Here is a 14,866-nt window from a genome sequence, read left to right on the forward strand (position 1 = left end):
TATCGGGTAGGGATAAAATAAGCTCCGGTCTTAGTCGCTATTAGCACTCTACAACGATCTATATATAGCTTGGTTTGCACTTGATAATTGGCCTAGATCCTCTGAAGTTGAATATGAAAAAAAAAGAGTTGGATGCGTTTAACTGTATCATAAGGGTGTTTCGTCTGGTTTTTATACCGTATGAAGTTTCTAGAAATCCATGCGCAATGCTATACTCGGCGCAGCCTGCGGAGTATTGTCTGCCACATCGGCGTCAGTCTTCGAAGCAACAGCTCCGACTCCAACACTACGAAGAACCTCCTCTAGAAGTGACTTCTGGGCTGGGTTCATGGTAGCTACCAGCGAGCGGAAAGTAAGCTGATCGGCCTTGGCAAGTTCGAGGAGATGGCCCGCGGATTCCTGGTGCACAGCCTCGCCTTCACGCTTGGCGCGTGCCAAAAGTGCCGACATGATGAGGGATGTAGCGGCGGGCAGTTCGGAAGTGCAGAAAGTGGCGTTCGAGATGCACGCCACGAGCGTGCGGGCAATCACTGTGCGGGAGTTTTCGGGGTCGCTGGGGATATCGCCGTTGTCCAGGGGGCAGGCAACCATGAAGGCAATCAGTCGCGGGGTAAGGTATCTGCTGATCACTTCGTCGGTGATGGAACGTGAACCTGGCTTGACGAGGATTGAACGGAGGCAGCTAGCTGCCACAGTGGCAAGACCCACGTCTTGCAGACAGTCAAGCAACTCATCTAGAACTCGGATCAAGACTGGCTCCTGGGGCGGGATGACGTGTGCGCCGGCAGTCAAGAGGAAAGTGATGGCGAGGAGCGTGTTCTTGGCGCAGGGGATGGAAATATCCGATTCTCGTCGTTGGGCGATGGTGAGAATGGTTAGGAAGCGCGTGAGACAACCTCGAAGCTGGAATGACACGACCTCAAGGTCTTCGGGTGATTCCGATTCCGTTGCGTGTGTAATACCGTGAACGAACTGCCTGAAGATGGGAAGAGCTTGCGGAACCACCCCTGCTTGGCAGACTCCAGTTGCGAGGATAGTAGTGAAAATATGTAGGATACAAGCGTGGAGATCGTTGCGAATGATGGATGGGAATACAGACGCAACATCGACGAGAGCATGAAGTGCCAAACGAATAAGAGTCAAAGACTCATCCGAAGTGACGTTGAATCGCGCGAGTGGTGTCGATTCGCGGAGATTGGGAAGCATTCCAGCAAGAACAAGAATGATGCTCCTTGTGAGCTCGAAGAGTTGCTCGATGTCATCGGAAAGATGGTCGCTGCGTTCCAGATCACCCTTTGCCGCGGGGTGATCTAGAGATAGGTTTTGGGCAATCTCGACAATGACGGTTTGGATGGGAGTAGCTTCTGTCAATACAAGACGGTCGAAACTATCCATGGTCTCTGTGAAAATTGCATCTTGGTAGATGGCATTTCCACAGATGACGGGCCTCAGGATTCGCTTCAGCGCCTGAAGAATTTCCAATCGTTGCGATGCCGAAGTTCCTTGATCGACCAAGGATTCGAAAGCCAGTCCGAACAAGACAAAGAAGAATGCGACCGGCTCTTCGCGATAATTAATGTCATGTCCTTTCCCTTCATCCTCCTTCTCCTTAATGGCTTTTTCTTGTTTCTTCTCGCCCTCGGTGTCGCTAGGCTCCGAGGGAAGCTGCAACTTGCCATCCAAAGCGTCGAAAACAAAGTCGATGTCTTTCTCGACGAGCCCAGCAATTGCATCAACCAAGTATAACCATGTGTCTTGGTAAAACTGAAAATATTATTAGCGTTTGCCGGATACAATATGCAGATCGGGGCTTACCTTCAATAATGTCTCACGATTCAACGCGGCATACACCTCATCCAAGTCACCGGTCGAGCTTGTCCCCAAGCTACCGGAGATGTCTGGCTCAAAGCGCAATCGAGCATATTCTTGAAGAGAAGAAAGCCACAAAGGTGTGAGTTTCGCAATATAAGGCTGGACCACCTCGGTCAAGTACTCATGATCGATACTTGCAATCTGGAGCCGGGCCCAGGCCGAGAATAGAGCGAGTTTGACCATAACTCGAGCATTTGAGTTCAGACCCTTGAGATCACCGATTTCAGTGGTCTCCGGGTTCTTCGCGAAGTTCTCCAAGCCTAGCACCAACAGCTTCAGGATTCTCCCCATGCGGTCGACATTTGTTACGATTCCTGTCGCAATGAAGGTCGCAGACACATTAATGGCCTCCGAGGCCAGCTCCGCAGAGGAATCAGTAGCGAAAGCAGGAGTAAGTGCAGATCCAATCTGAGCTTGATATTGCTCGAGGAGGGAGGCTTCAGCAAAGTCAGGATCCGGTGTCTTGCCGAACATGGTAAGAACCTGGTCGATGATCTTTAATCCCCATACACGCAGCTCGATGACATTGGCGGTAGATGCCGAAAAGGCCATTCTCACAATATCTCCAACGTTTTTCTGGAGAGCCAACTCCGCTGGGATGGCAGAGTCCGGGAGAATCGCCTCTTGGACAGTAGCCAGAAGTTCAGAGAGACAGCTCATAGCAAAGTTGCGGGTCTGCCACTTCAATAGTTCTTGGCCGGAAATGCTTTCGTTCGCAGCGTCACCTTGCCCTTCCCCAGCAGCCGAGGCAAACCCGGCAACCTCGTCATCGGGAATATCGGCAGCTGCAGCTTGAACGGCTGTGTTAGGAGCTTCCACCTTGTGGCGTGTCTTGGTCATGATGTTCTGACAACGTTGGATCCACATCTCGGTTTCTGTCAAAGCAGTCTGCTGTAGCCAGTCCTGAATCATTGACTTGAGTGACTTATTGTTCGGTGCTTCATCGAATGCGAGCCAAATGTCATCTTCCAAAGATTGACCAGCCGTCTGCATCACAAACGATGCGTCCCGTTTCATGAGGTTGTTGAGTCCACGAACTGCCACATCTCGCATGAGGAAGTTGCTTGCCCGAAGCTCGGTCTGTAGTCGCTTCACGTACGCCTCAAGGTCGACATAACTGGCGGCATACATCGAGAAGTGGTCCAAACATTTGGAACTTTCCGTCACCAACGCTGAGTTTTCCTCCAATTGGAATTGGCGAAGCAGGGTCAAAATGAGATTTCGGGTCTTCGCAATGTCTTGCAAGTCTGGCCCGAGAACATTGATGAGAGAGTCCACGCATCGACTGATCACGACGGGTGTCAAGAATGACATTTCTATGTTGGATGTCGCTAAGGCAGCTGCCTCCTCGTTGTGGGTATCAGCGATGTAGAGTTGAGCAAGCATCCCTAAAGAGCCAGAGACAAAAGGGGAGAATGTTAAACCAGCGGAGTTGGCAACTCTCTCCAACCCCCCAAGCGCCCAGAAATGGACAACTGGGTGAGGGTCATTACACAAAGACATTAAAACGCCAACAATCGTTTTAAGGTGTAGACCAGCTGCCATTCCGCCAATCTGAGCATGGATACATCCTAGGGCAGCAGCACAGCCAGCTCTAGCATTAGGCTCTCTGTTCGCGACAATGGTATCAACAAGCCAATTGACCTGTGTATTGGTGCAGGTATTTCCGGCGCTGTCGCAAAGTCGTCCAAGTGCTTCGGCGCCGATTGTACGAACAATGGGATCAGCATCTATGACAAACTTCTGGAGAAGCTCTTGCAAAATCTTATCAGTGGATGGATTCAGCTTGCCGGGCACAAAGTCTGTCTCCTTAACAGCAACTTTCAGAGTTTGTAAAAGGGCGACCGAGATATTTACGACCAATGCTGCTTTCCTGCCGGGGTTTCTTTGTAGGCCCGGGGAAGTGAGGAATGTAGCGATCTGTTCCACACTGCTTTCCTGGATTTTGGACGAATGAAGAGCAAGGGCCACAGAGAACAAATCGATTGCCGAGTTGACAACTCCTGTTGTTGGGGGATCAACAGCAAGCTTATCTCCATCTCGCAGACTGTATAGAAGAACCGCGTCATGTTCGCTAGCTTCACAAATGGGGAAAGTTAAGGTGTCGTCCACAACTTGGTCAACGGAATCAAGCGCAGACCAGGCGGGACTCTTGTCATCTTCCTGAGTGCCAGACAGTGTAGCGCGGATATATTCTCGAGAGAGTCCAGTGACACCAAATCCATAATTATCACAGAGGTCCCATAGACCATCGAATTGTCCAGCAGAGCCGGAAATAGAGCTTTCTAGTTGCTTATACTGGGCATCTGGGTCTGCGAATGAGGAAATAGCCAGGCTGAGAAGTCTGGACTGGGAAATAATGTCCCCATGACTGGGTGGATGAACATGCACAAGCTTCGAGAAACACTGCAATACACGTCGGCGCACCATAGTCGAATAATCTTGCAATTGCAGGGATGGGTGGAGCCTTTGCGAAAGATCTTCCATAGCCTTCGGTTTAGGCAACTGATCTAAAAATTCGACGGTGTTCTGCAACATCGCAGAAATTCTCTTTGCGCCATCTGATGTGATCAATTTGCTGTTAAACTCCATGAACACCAGCAGCGAGCCCAGTGCACACTCGCGAACATGAGTCAGGAAACTGATCTCAACAGTGCTTGGCTGGGCAGCATTCTCCTTTCCGAGGTGTTTGGGGAGTGCGTTCTTCCAGAGAAGCATCAATTGAGACAGATGGGTCTTGACAAAGCTGGGTCCCAGAGGCATCAAACCTCCAATCAGAATCCATGCCACTTGGATTTGAATGCTCGCAACCCGAAGCTCGGAAGTACCGCTCGTCTTGAGAAGATCGGTTGCCTGGGTAAAAACTCGCGCAAACACATCCACTGCTCCATACAGTGGTTGTAAACGAGAAGTGCTGAGCATTGCAGACAGCCCATTGGCATAGCCAACACACCGGCGAGGCGACTGGCGCGGTGTGCCTAGCTGTCCGATTTCCCTATTCAAACTGTTCATGCAGATTGTCACGCATGACAGGAGCTGATGAGGAGCGGCTAGGACAAAGTTTCGCAGACAATGCGCAGCGTGGACTTGAACAGTATAGCTAGGGTGGGGAAGGACTTGAAGCAGAGCATCTCGGCAGTTATCAGCCTGAACGCTGAAGGCGGAGCCAAGTGATGAGATCAACGAGGACAGAGCGCTGACCGCGCTCGTTAGTGTGTACTTGCTAGGCTCGCGACGTTCCTGGATCACCTGGGGGTAGTCCTTGAGGATATCGTTGATTAGCCACGTTGCGGCATTCAGTTGACTGTTCTCGCGCAGCAATTCCTGGCCAATAGTATCTTCAAGGATGCTCTTGATAAACTTCCTGGTCATGAGTAGGCGGAAGCGGTTGTATGTGACGGTCGGGTGATTCAACAACTCGACAAGCAAGTTGGACGCAATCTGACCATAGCGCTCTTCGACAATCTTGTCCCCAAGATTGCGCACAACATATTTGTAGCATATACAGATCCCAGCTCGAGAGCGATTCGAAGTGGTACTCTTCAAATATTGGGTTGAGAGCTGCCTCAACAACTCCGGAAGAAGGAAGTACAAGCGCGAGTCGGCTTTCTTAGGGGCAGACGACTCTGACATCTCGGCATCTTCCTCATCTCCAAGCCCCGCACCAGGTTTCTTCGACATGCGCTTCGATTTCTTCGATTTTGGTTTCGGGGTGGCCGTGATGTGCGTATCCGTAGCATGTAAATTAATCAGTGCCCGACCGAGAACCGCAGCTACGGCGTGCCGCACCGGCGCAGCGGGGCTGTCGATAACCTTCCATACAAGGGTTTTGAGGTGTTCGAAGTCATGTGCGTTATCGAAGAATGGTGTCGTGGCAACCAGCTGCTCCAGGCAGCGGCATGCATGGACTTGGACAAAAGTGGACTTGTCGCTGATAGCAGCATTTCGGGCCTGCTTCCAGATGTCGCGGGCAGTTCCTTCATCGATCGGAACCCCAATTCCAACAATAATCTTGCGCATTACTGCAAAGATAACTCCCCTTAGACCTGTGTGGTTGCTTGCTGATTTCAGCAGTTTGAGCGCGCCCGAAATCGCAACATTTGACTGCATGAATGCACTATCGCCAGCTGTCGCAAAGACCTCCCCTAGACAATGCGCCGCAGCGAATTTGGTCTTCAATTCAGCTTCACTCTTGCCAGCATTCACGATTGTCAGCAGGTCGGTGATTGTTTCGAAGAGGATCCCACGATCCCCTTTGCTGAGTATTGCGCCAAAACATCGCCCTAGATTGGTGCGGAGGACTCGAGTGATAGTCGGTGAAGGCAGGTTCAATATCTTGAACAATTCCTTTTTGAGATCCTTTTGTTGCGGTGTAACTTCCACAGTTTCCAATCCAGTTATGTATTGTACGAGGTCGGAGGTGAACGTAAGCATGTACAGTTCCTGTTGTTCGGAGGGGAGGGCGTGTAGTTTGGGGATATCGAGCTCAGGGACCACATTTTGTGGAGGAGATGGTGGTGGGATATCGGAAGACATGATATAGATTCAGGGCAAGTGTAGCCCCATAAGAAAAGAAAGAAAAAAGAAAAAAAAGGTGGGAGGATTTAGTTCACAGTAGTTGCGTCAACCCCATGTTCTCCTTATCGTGTGGCCTCACGGTCTGCGGAGATCGGATAAACAGCTGCCCGAGGGAATTTCAACGGAGATTGGATCTTCATCTACAATATACGAAGGAAAAGCAATATGGCTCTCAGGCTTAGCAGGCTGCTGCGGCAGCCCCGGGTTGATTCTGCCTGTCATGATTGTCGCTACTTTAGCACCTCGTCGGCCATTCTCTCTGGTCACAACAAATGGTCCACAATTAAGCATGACAAGGCCAGAAATGACAAGGCCAAGAGCAGGGAACGCCAAATAGTGGGGAAGGAAATTGCCAGTGCTACACAGAGTCTGTATGATCCTTCAATTGTTCATATCTCAGTTCCTAACCTTCTGTTCTAGTGTGGGGACCTGACACGAAGTACAATCCTCGTCTAGCCCTCGCGCTGTCGAATGCGAAACGAGCCTCTATCCCGAAGATCATTATCGAGGCAGCAATTGCTCGCGGACAAGGACTTAGTGTGTCGGGTCAAGCACTAGAGTCTGTGACAATTGAGGCCATGCTTCCTGGTTCGGTGGCTGCGGTTGTGGAGTGTCAAACGGATCAGAAGGCGCGCGTGCTACAAGACGTTCGCTATATGATTAAAGACAATGGAGGAATCGTCACCCCGACTACATTCCTCTTTGAGAGGAAGGGAAGGGTCGTTATGGAAAAGAAAGAGGTTGCGAATGTAGACGACTACTTGGACCAGGCGATCGAAGCAGGCGCGGCAGACATCACCACTGATGACAAGGATCGTCTCGTGATCTTGACCGATCCGTCAGAGACGAAAACTGTGGGCGAGACATTTTCGAAACTTTCAGGTCTCAGCATTGAGGAATTGGAGATCTTCTGGGATCCCAACAGGGATAGCATGGTCGAGGTCAAGGACGAGGAACAGGTGAAAGACCTTGAAGACCTATTGAGTGCTCTGCGTGAAGATCCCAGTGTTCAGGACATATACCTGAACTCGATAGAGAAGTTCTGACATCTTCAACGCTATGCTGCGGTCAGTCTGGAACCGAGACTGTCTCATATCGATGGCTGAGCATGTACAAATATGTATTATACCGATACCAAGCATTTAACGGCGTTGTGGGAACTTTCATTTCTAGAACTGATATCAAGTCTCACCGGACTATTATTATTACTCTTTGCGCAAAGCCTTCATCGTGCTTCTCATCAGAATCCCGGTACCCCGACACCCAATCGCATCCAACCAATCTAGCATATGTACACGGTACTCCTGCCATGTAATCTTAGCACCACCATCCTTCTCTAGTGCCTGTAGCACCTTCTGGGTGACCGGCTTTCTTAATTTCGGGCGGTGATCCGCAACCTGCTGGTCCTCTTCCAGATCCGCAAAGCAAGCTGCAGACAGGTTGCAGAATGCAGCATGGTGGCTGAGAGAGAATATCGACGTAAGATTAATATGGAAAGCACTTTCGCGATCATAGTGTTTGGCTGCCTCGGACAAGTCTTTGATATAGATTGTCAGAGCAGTGGCGGTTGGTGCTGGGACGAGACAGCCTAGCGCATTCGGGTCTTCGGTATTAAGTGCACGGTTGCGCCATAACACATTACACATATCCATGACATACCCGTTGAACCGACCAACGAGATCCGTCCCATAAGGCGGGGAATTTTGTGCTTGAAGAACTTGGGAATTCAGAGAGGCCTCGAATGCAGATTTGTAGACGGCCAAGATGGAGTTCAGGGCTGAGATCACAGCGACACTGGGTGTGAAGGCGAGTGTGTATACGGTTTGCGCATGCGGAAGGGTGAGGCGGAACCGGCCGTTTTGGGGCGCATGAGAAAAGAGTTCCGAAAGGGTCCTGTAGAAGTCGAGCACAGAGACAGTAGCTGGTTTGGACTTTTTATCCTCGTCCTCCACCGAGAACTCCAGAATCGAAGATGCTAGAAGCTCGGCATGCACGATGACTTGACTCAGATGAACTGATTCTTCTGTTGTATCTGACTGTGATCGAAGCTTCACGCCCCATTGGTTGATCAATGCTGAATAGAGCCCGAGCAACCCTGTTCTGGAACGAAGACTCTCATCCAACACAGCTGACTCCAATGGTGACAATAATTCACTCCGAAGAGACCCGAAAGACTCGATTGGGATGTACTGGAGAAGTCGGAAGACGTGGTCACAATTATCTTTGCCATTCCATATTTGTAGATAAGACTTTAAAAAAGAACGTATCGAGGATGGAAGTTCCTAATCCTTTGTCAGCGTCTGAGTTGACAGTGGTTATTCGAAGGACTCACCTTGGTATATGATGCATATCCCACAACAAAATCCAACACATACGATAATGTCTCGAGCTCGTCATCTTCATCCTCATGTAGCATCTCCAACTTATCATCCAGGAAACTTCTCAGCCATTCATTGAGACGATGATGTGCGAGTTCGGATTGAACCAGATGGAGATACTTCTGAGCCATTGCATCGCCCAAAGTTGAGATAATCTGATTTGGTAACTCGATCTTGTCAAGCTTGTCGACAAAATGGCTAATGTCACGAAGCTCCTCTAGGGATGTATGCTTATGAGATACCCGTGACGTTTGTAGAGTCGGAATAACAACCTCAATCCTACTTCTTTTCACAGTCCCTCGATGAACGACTTGGAAACTCGATCCTTGGCCGGCCTGTACTCTTTCCATATTTTTATCTTGGAGCACCTTCACATGGCTTGACCACTCGGGGTCTGGATGTTTGAAGAAGAGGGCGTTCCTTCTCGATCCTCCAAACTCACCGAGAATGATCTCGGGGTAATAATTCTTGAAAATCCTTAGAAGGCTGATAAGCTCTCTGTCTTCGCCACCAGCAGTCTGAATCAACTCCATCAAGGCTTGAATGCGGAATGGCTTGACGTGTTTTCGTCTTGTGATGAGCGAGAGAAGGTGACAAAGTGATTTCCGCAAACTAATCATGTCCAAATGGTTGAAAATAACAGCATAAAGTTTGGCGAGATGCGTCCGTTCTTCGAAAAGATCATACGCAAGAATCAACCAGCGCAATAGCAGAGCCTGTGTGGCGGGGCTCGGTTTGTTCTTACTGGGCCCAAGACAGCACACCACTTGAGTGACATTCTTGGACGCGATTCTCTCCTGGGGGTACAGGTTTTTGATCAGCGTTGTAACTGTGCCCTGATCCAGGTTATTTTTCGTGGTCAAAATCTTCAGGAGACGGGCCAGCACGGATTGCGGAATGCCACTTTCGTACGCGTTTGAAGCGATTGTTTTGGCAAGCAGACTGGCATCTGTGTATCTCTTCTTGGGCGGGACGAATGCAACTGCCGGCTCTCATTAGTAACATGTTTTACTATCATCTCACATGAGAGAGCTTCTTGGCCGTACCGGCTTCCAAGTGCTCGACCGCATCACCTAGGCCGCTTGGTTGGTTGCTCCCTGAAGAATTGTTAGCATAGTTCAATTGAAAGGATATAAGCACAGGTTACCTGTATCAATATCCATTTACACTAATTCTATTGCAAAATTTCCCGCAATTGGTGTGTCGTCGAGAATGTAGTTTGCTTTAGTGGTAATATTTGTGGTATTGGCGCGTAGTTGCGCGATGTCGCGCTTCCTTCAATTGTGCGTGTCGAAAATGCAACGAAGAAGTTTCGTCAGTTCAATTCTTTGCGATGATTTTGAAATTTATGGGACTCAAAGAACGAATGTTTTTGGTGCATCCGACAATTACATAGAAGAACGAGCGGGCGCGAAGATGCAAAAATGGCCTTAAACCTAATCGGGTAACCATCAACAACGGCTTCTACCTCTATTATTATGGGTGACCACCATACTATCATATTACAAGTTTGACTCGTCTACATGATACTGCATAAGTAGATTCAGAACTCTAAAGTGGGTTTCTTGAGGAATTCCAATTAAAAGAATCGGAATTAAACATTGCTTGCTAAAACATCGGAATAATTATGATCCAATGCTCACCAGCATCATGCCAAAAGTAGTGAAACCAAATGATTTACTACGTATGCAAAAGGCGTTGATCCCAGGTTCATCGGCCTATTGGCCGACAAGACCTGCATCTAAGCCGTCGTTCATTTCCTCTTGCGGGTAGACGACTTAGAAGTAGCGTTGGAAGAGGATTGAGTAGCCACTTCCTCCTTCTTGTCGCCCTCGATAGCAGGAGTAGCCTCCTCCTTCTCCTCCTCCTCGTCACTGTCACCTCCCTGGCCGAACTCGTTGACGCGCTTGTAGTCAACCTTGTACTTCCAGCCCTGGTAAAGCCAGACGAAGAAGATGACGTCGTCGCGAAGGGTTGCCAGGCGGTGAAGCCAGGGCATCTTGACGGTGAAGGCGAAGAGATCGTCGATGAAGGTGTTCAGGAACTTGTAGGTCAACGCCTTGCCGGGCATGTGCGCAACAGACTTCAACCGGTAGTTGATGTAGAGACTGGGGACCATCATGAGGAAGCCGTAGGCGTAGACACTGCCGACCAGGGTCTGGATAACGTAAGAGTACCAGGACTTGTGGGTGTTGTAGACCAAGCTGTACGCGGCGTATGCGAGCAGAAGGGGAACAGCCAAGATGTACAAGTAGCGGAAGGCAATTTCATCGTACTCCTTAGTCTTTTCCTCGGTCTCGCTAAGCTTGTGCTTATCCTCGAAGACAATCACATAGGGCAAGAATGAGAACCAAGAGCTGGCTGGCGGCGGGCGCAAGCGAACGTCGACGGTCTTGGTGACCTTCCAGAATTCCAAAAGAATACCAAATCCTTGACTGGCCAGGATCATCCAAGAAGTGTTGTCGCTGTTGTCCATGAGGTAGAGGAAGATGACAGCCTGCATGAAGACGTTTGCCAGGATTGTCCGAACCGAGGTACCAACAACGTCCTTCTTCTTACGCCAGTGGGCCTAAAGCGAGAATGTTAGCGGGCTGAATCACATCTTTCAGTGGTGAGATATCACTTACAATATCGTTCTTGAAAGCCAAAGTCTCAAACAACATATGGAAGATAGTGACCACACCCGTAGTGCAGAGGAGCCAAATGTTCGTATCCAAGAGAATCTCCTTCACCATCTCCCACTCAGTTCCATCTCCACCACCGGGAGCAGGCTTGCCATAGGCAGCCTGGCGAGAACTTTGCTTAGAGCCTTCATCAACACTGCTGAGGATGTTAAACTTCCAGTTCGCCATGTTGTTGAGAGTAATATGCAACGGCAGGGTCTCGACGGTAGAGTTCAACTCAGTCATGTGGGTCTTCAGTTGCCAAAAAGTGTTGAAGAAAGCGATCGGGTAGTACCATCCATTCTTTCCACTGGCATCCCGGGCACCAGTCCGCTCCAGCTGCAAATACTGGCGAGCGGCGGGGTTCATCTGGCCCATCTTCACAGTTCCGGAGTCTGGGATCATGGACAGAGTGAAGTTGGGGTGATAGTATGACACGGTTGTAACATCCGGGGTGTTATCTTCCTCCTGGTCGTGTTCATCCTCGGGAGCCGACAGAAGATTCTTCAGCTTCTTGACCTTCTTCTTGGGAAGGTACTGGTTCAGAGGTCGGAGGAAGTGGACTGCATCAGCGGTGTTGTAGTCCTTAGCGGTGGGGTCTAACGGGTATCCGGTGCGAGCCAAAAAGAAGTGAGCCCAAAGAGTTCCATTATGTTGGACCTGCTTTGGAACCTTGATGATGGTGTCGATTTCACGAGTGTCACTGTAGTTTCCAAGTGTAAAGTTCTTCTCGTCCAGGACAAGAGTACTATCCGGTGACTTGAAGTTAGGCACAACGATAGACGGCGTTACATAAATGCTGAGATCGACAGCGCTGTCGGAGGGCCAGATTGGGGCGATGGTTTCAGGGATAGCACTGTGTTCAACGACTTCACTAGGATCGGGGCGATCGGCAAAAGCGGGGATGCCACCAGAATTCACACTGGTAGAGTCTGTCTTGTCCTTATTTCCCATGTACTGGTTGATGGCAAATTGGGCCAACAAGAAGATTCCAAGACCCTGAAGGGCACCCTTGAAGCCCGACTGAAGGAGGTCAGTAAATTCAACACAACAACACTGAATCAGCAATACGTACACCGGACTCCTCCTGTCTGCGTGGCCTCTGTTCCGACATGATGGATGAGGAAAAAAGAGAAGAGGCCAGAAGGGCAGCTAACGTGGGCGATTAACACGCGATTAGATTGAGGCCCGGGAACTGGCGCGGTCTTGGCATTTGGTCTTCCGACGCTCCGGGCATCTTCCATTCTTATACTTGTTAACTATTAAGTAGCTTTGAAATTGCAATCGCGTGATGGATAGCGCATTTGGCCATTGGCGTTGACCCTCATGGACAATAACCCCCTTTTGATGCCCGTGTGCAATTCCCGTCGCATAATGAACCTCGAGTATGGCTGATCACCGCGGGGGATTCGCCTATTGGCCTCTCGGTGGCGCGCCAGGTCCTTGCGCATGGAGATTATGCATTTCTTGGACTAGCACATTCAGCTTTGGAACGCGATGAACGTCGCCGTGATGAATTTGAGGCTTTTCTCAGTGAGGTGGAGCAGCATGATGGCTGGGCACAGCGCATGAAGACTTCTCCGCTAGATATCCGGTGCGCTACATCAAGGCAGTCAAGTTAATTATGGATTTTGATCTTGATTACTGATATTTATTGATACAGAATGATGGGAGAGTGCCAGGCAGTCGTGGCAGACGCAGTCGCAACATTTGGAAGAGTAGACATACTTCTATGCTGTACAAGTCAAGGTGATTTTCCATTCCTGGATGTACCCTTGAACAATATATTGACCTGCTCCCAAGCCCTTATTGGAACAGTTGAAGAACTTTCCGCTTCAATCCAAACCATGAATCTCGTACGCGATCAATTCGAGGTTAATTATTTCGGTCCTCTCAATATCATCAAGGCCACGCTCCCCCATATGAGGAAAGAGCGAGCAGGCCATATGATGATTATCTCAGGGATCAGTAAGAAATATATCTCGTCAAGTGCTTGAATATTTGTCTGATGATATATAGCGGCCCATATCGGTACACCCGGGCTAGGAATGTACTGCGCAGCAGGCTGGGCCCTTGAAGGATTCTGTGATGTCAGTATCTCTATTCGCACTTGATTAAATGATCTGCATTGCAGAAACTAACCAGCTTCACCTGGGCACAGAGTTTGGCTTACGAAATTGCCCCATTCAACATCAAACTCACTATCTTCCAATGCAGCATCGAGATTGGCATTCTCACCAACCTAGTAACCAGTGTCCCTCCAATATTTCCTGCCTACTCGCCCGCCAACAATCAAGCGCCTCTCTTCCGCGGGATCCTAAACCATCTTGTTCCCCAACTTCCCGATGCTGCTCTCTCATCTGACAGTCCAGTCACGCCCAGTCGAGTGCACGACGAAAACGCTCGGGTTAGCTCCATTGAAAATGGCCCATTCTCCGCTCCGGAGGTTGTCTCAATGCACCCACCATTAAGCTCCGCACATCTTGAAGTGCTTGTCGCTGAGACTGTTTATGCCATTACATCGATTGGTGGCCATGAAAACCCTCCTTCGCGACATATCGTTGGGCAAGAAGGTGTTGCGAGTGTCAAGGAGAAGCTCAAGACTGTGAGTGAAGAGCTCGAAGACTTTATACAGGCTAGCTTTGCTGTTGATGTTGCCGCGGACTCGGATCCTATACCCGGCATGTCTGGAATGAACGAAGGGCCTTAACGAAGAGTATCAGCCTGAATTATATGTCTCTCTCTACCAATGACTCGGGGTTTTGTTATGTGATTTTCATTCCACCTTCTGTCAAGTTACATCACTCCAAATATCAAGAGCCTCGATGTTTAACAATGCTCACTAAATTTACCACGCCATCCCATTGACAAGAAAACCGAGAAGGGAATAGTTGCCAAGAGTCAATTGGGCTTGACAGATACAGTTGAGCCAGCTGAATCTCTATTTCCTAAACGGGCGTGATGAGTGAGGTACTTCCTGATCGGGTATAGTTGAAGAGGAATCATCCACCCGCAGCGAGAATCCCGGTGCAGCATCACCAGAAACTGTCCCCGATATGGCTGGATCGCTGTCGGTAAGCTGGGATTCATGGATGGCGTTGGCTGTTATGGTGCCTTTCATTTTGTAAAGCATCATGTTCTGAATTTTGGACAGCGAGGATATAATCTGTAATTAAAATGGCTGGGTGGCTCAGAAATTATTCACAGACGTTTCGATATAGGGCCTGTATATAGGATCGCGTTTACCTCAATTACGGCAAAGCAGCCGCATAGCAGACTTGTGTAGCAAAAGTAATGCTTTTGGAGAGGACGACACTTATCTTATCCAACAAGGCTTGGATTCTCCTTCAGATGCACAGGTCCAGGCATTTTTTC

At 49.3% G+C, this 14,866-nt stretch overlaps 6 protein-coding genes across 6 annotated transcripts; 2 read left to right on the forward strand and 4 right to left on the reverse strand.

The window, feature by feature from the left end:
- Window positions 1-189: 189 nt before the first annotated feature.
- On the reverse strand, window positions 190-6,408 carry N7517_007549 (AP-1 complex accessory protein LAA1; the record flags this gene model as incomplete). The annotated part of the gene is made up of 2 exons (XM_056725279.1): window positions 190-1,764; window positions 1,816-6,408. 2 exons carry the CDS (start codon window positions 6,406-6,408, stop codon window positions 190-192), a joined length of 6,168 nt encoding a protein of 2,055 aa, XP_056581529.1.
- A 207-nt stretch (window positions 6,409-6,615) lies between these two features.
- N7517_007550 (post-initiation translation factor DPC29) lies at window positions 6,616-7,496 on the forward strand (the record flags this gene model as incomplete). Its single annotated transcript, XM_056725280.1, has 2 exons — window positions 6,616-6,817; window positions 6,871-7,496. The coding sequence occupies 2 exons, from the start codon at window positions 6,616-6,618 to the stop codon at window positions 7,494-7,496; spliced, it is 828 nt and encodes a 275-aa protein (XP_056581530.1).
- Window positions 7,497-7,655: 159 nt separating this feature from the next.
- Window positions 7,656-9,991, reverse strand: N7517_007551 (Mis6 domain protein; the record flags this gene model as incomplete). Its single annotated transcript, XM_056725281.1, has 4 exons — window positions 7,656-8,732; window positions 8,783-9,810; window positions 9,875-9,925; window positions 9,976-9,991. 4 exons carry the CDS (start codon window positions 9,989-9,991, stop codon window positions 7,656-7,658), a joined length of 2,172 nt encoding a protein of 723 aa, XP_056581531.1.
- Window positions 9,992-10,581: 590 nt separating this feature from the next.
- On the reverse strand, window positions 10,582-12,605 carry N7517_007552 (CLPTM1 family protein; the record flags this gene model as incomplete). Its single annotated transcript, XM_056725282.1, has 3 exons — window positions 10,582-11,397; window positions 11,456-12,514; window positions 12,567-12,605. 3 exons carry the CDS (start codon window positions 12,603-12,605, stop codon window positions 10,582-10,584), a joined length of 1,914 nt encoding a protein of 637 aa, XP_056581532.1.
- A 273-nt stretch (window positions 12,606-12,878) lies between these two features.
- On the forward strand, window positions 12,879-14,201 carry N7517_007553 (short chain dehydrogenase/reductase family protein; the record flags this gene model as incomplete). The annotated part of the gene is made up of 6 exons (XM_056725283.1): window positions 12,879-12,930; window positions 12,977-13,085; window positions 13,155-13,240; window positions 13,295-13,459; window positions 13,511-13,581; window positions 13,653-14,201. The coding sequence occupies 6 exons, from the start codon at window positions 12,879-12,881 to the stop codon at window positions 14,199-14,201; spliced, it is 1,032 nt and encodes a 343-aa protein (XP_056581533.1).
- A 231-nt stretch (window positions 14,202-14,432) lies between these two features.
- N7517_007554 (uncharacterized protein) lies at window positions 14,433-14,612 on the reverse strand (the record flags this gene model as incomplete). Its single annotated transcript, XM_056725284.1, has 1 exon — window positions 14,433-14,612. The coding sequence occupies one exon, from the start codon at window positions 14,610-14,612 to the stop codon at window positions 14,433-14,435; it is 180 nt and encodes a 59-aa protein (XP_056581534.1).
- Between the last annotated feature and the right edge of the window lie 254 nt (window positions 14,613-14,866).

The sequence above is a fragment of the Penicillium concentricum genome (assembly GCF_028827145.1).
Source record: "Penicillium concentricum strain IBT 3081 chromosome Unknown utg000002l_segment0_segment0, whole genome shotgun sequence".
In the NCBI taxonomy this organism is placed as follows: domain Eukaryota; kingdom Fungi; phylum Ascomycota; class Eurotiomycetes; order Eurotiales; family Aspergillaceae; genus Penicillium; species Penicillium concentricum.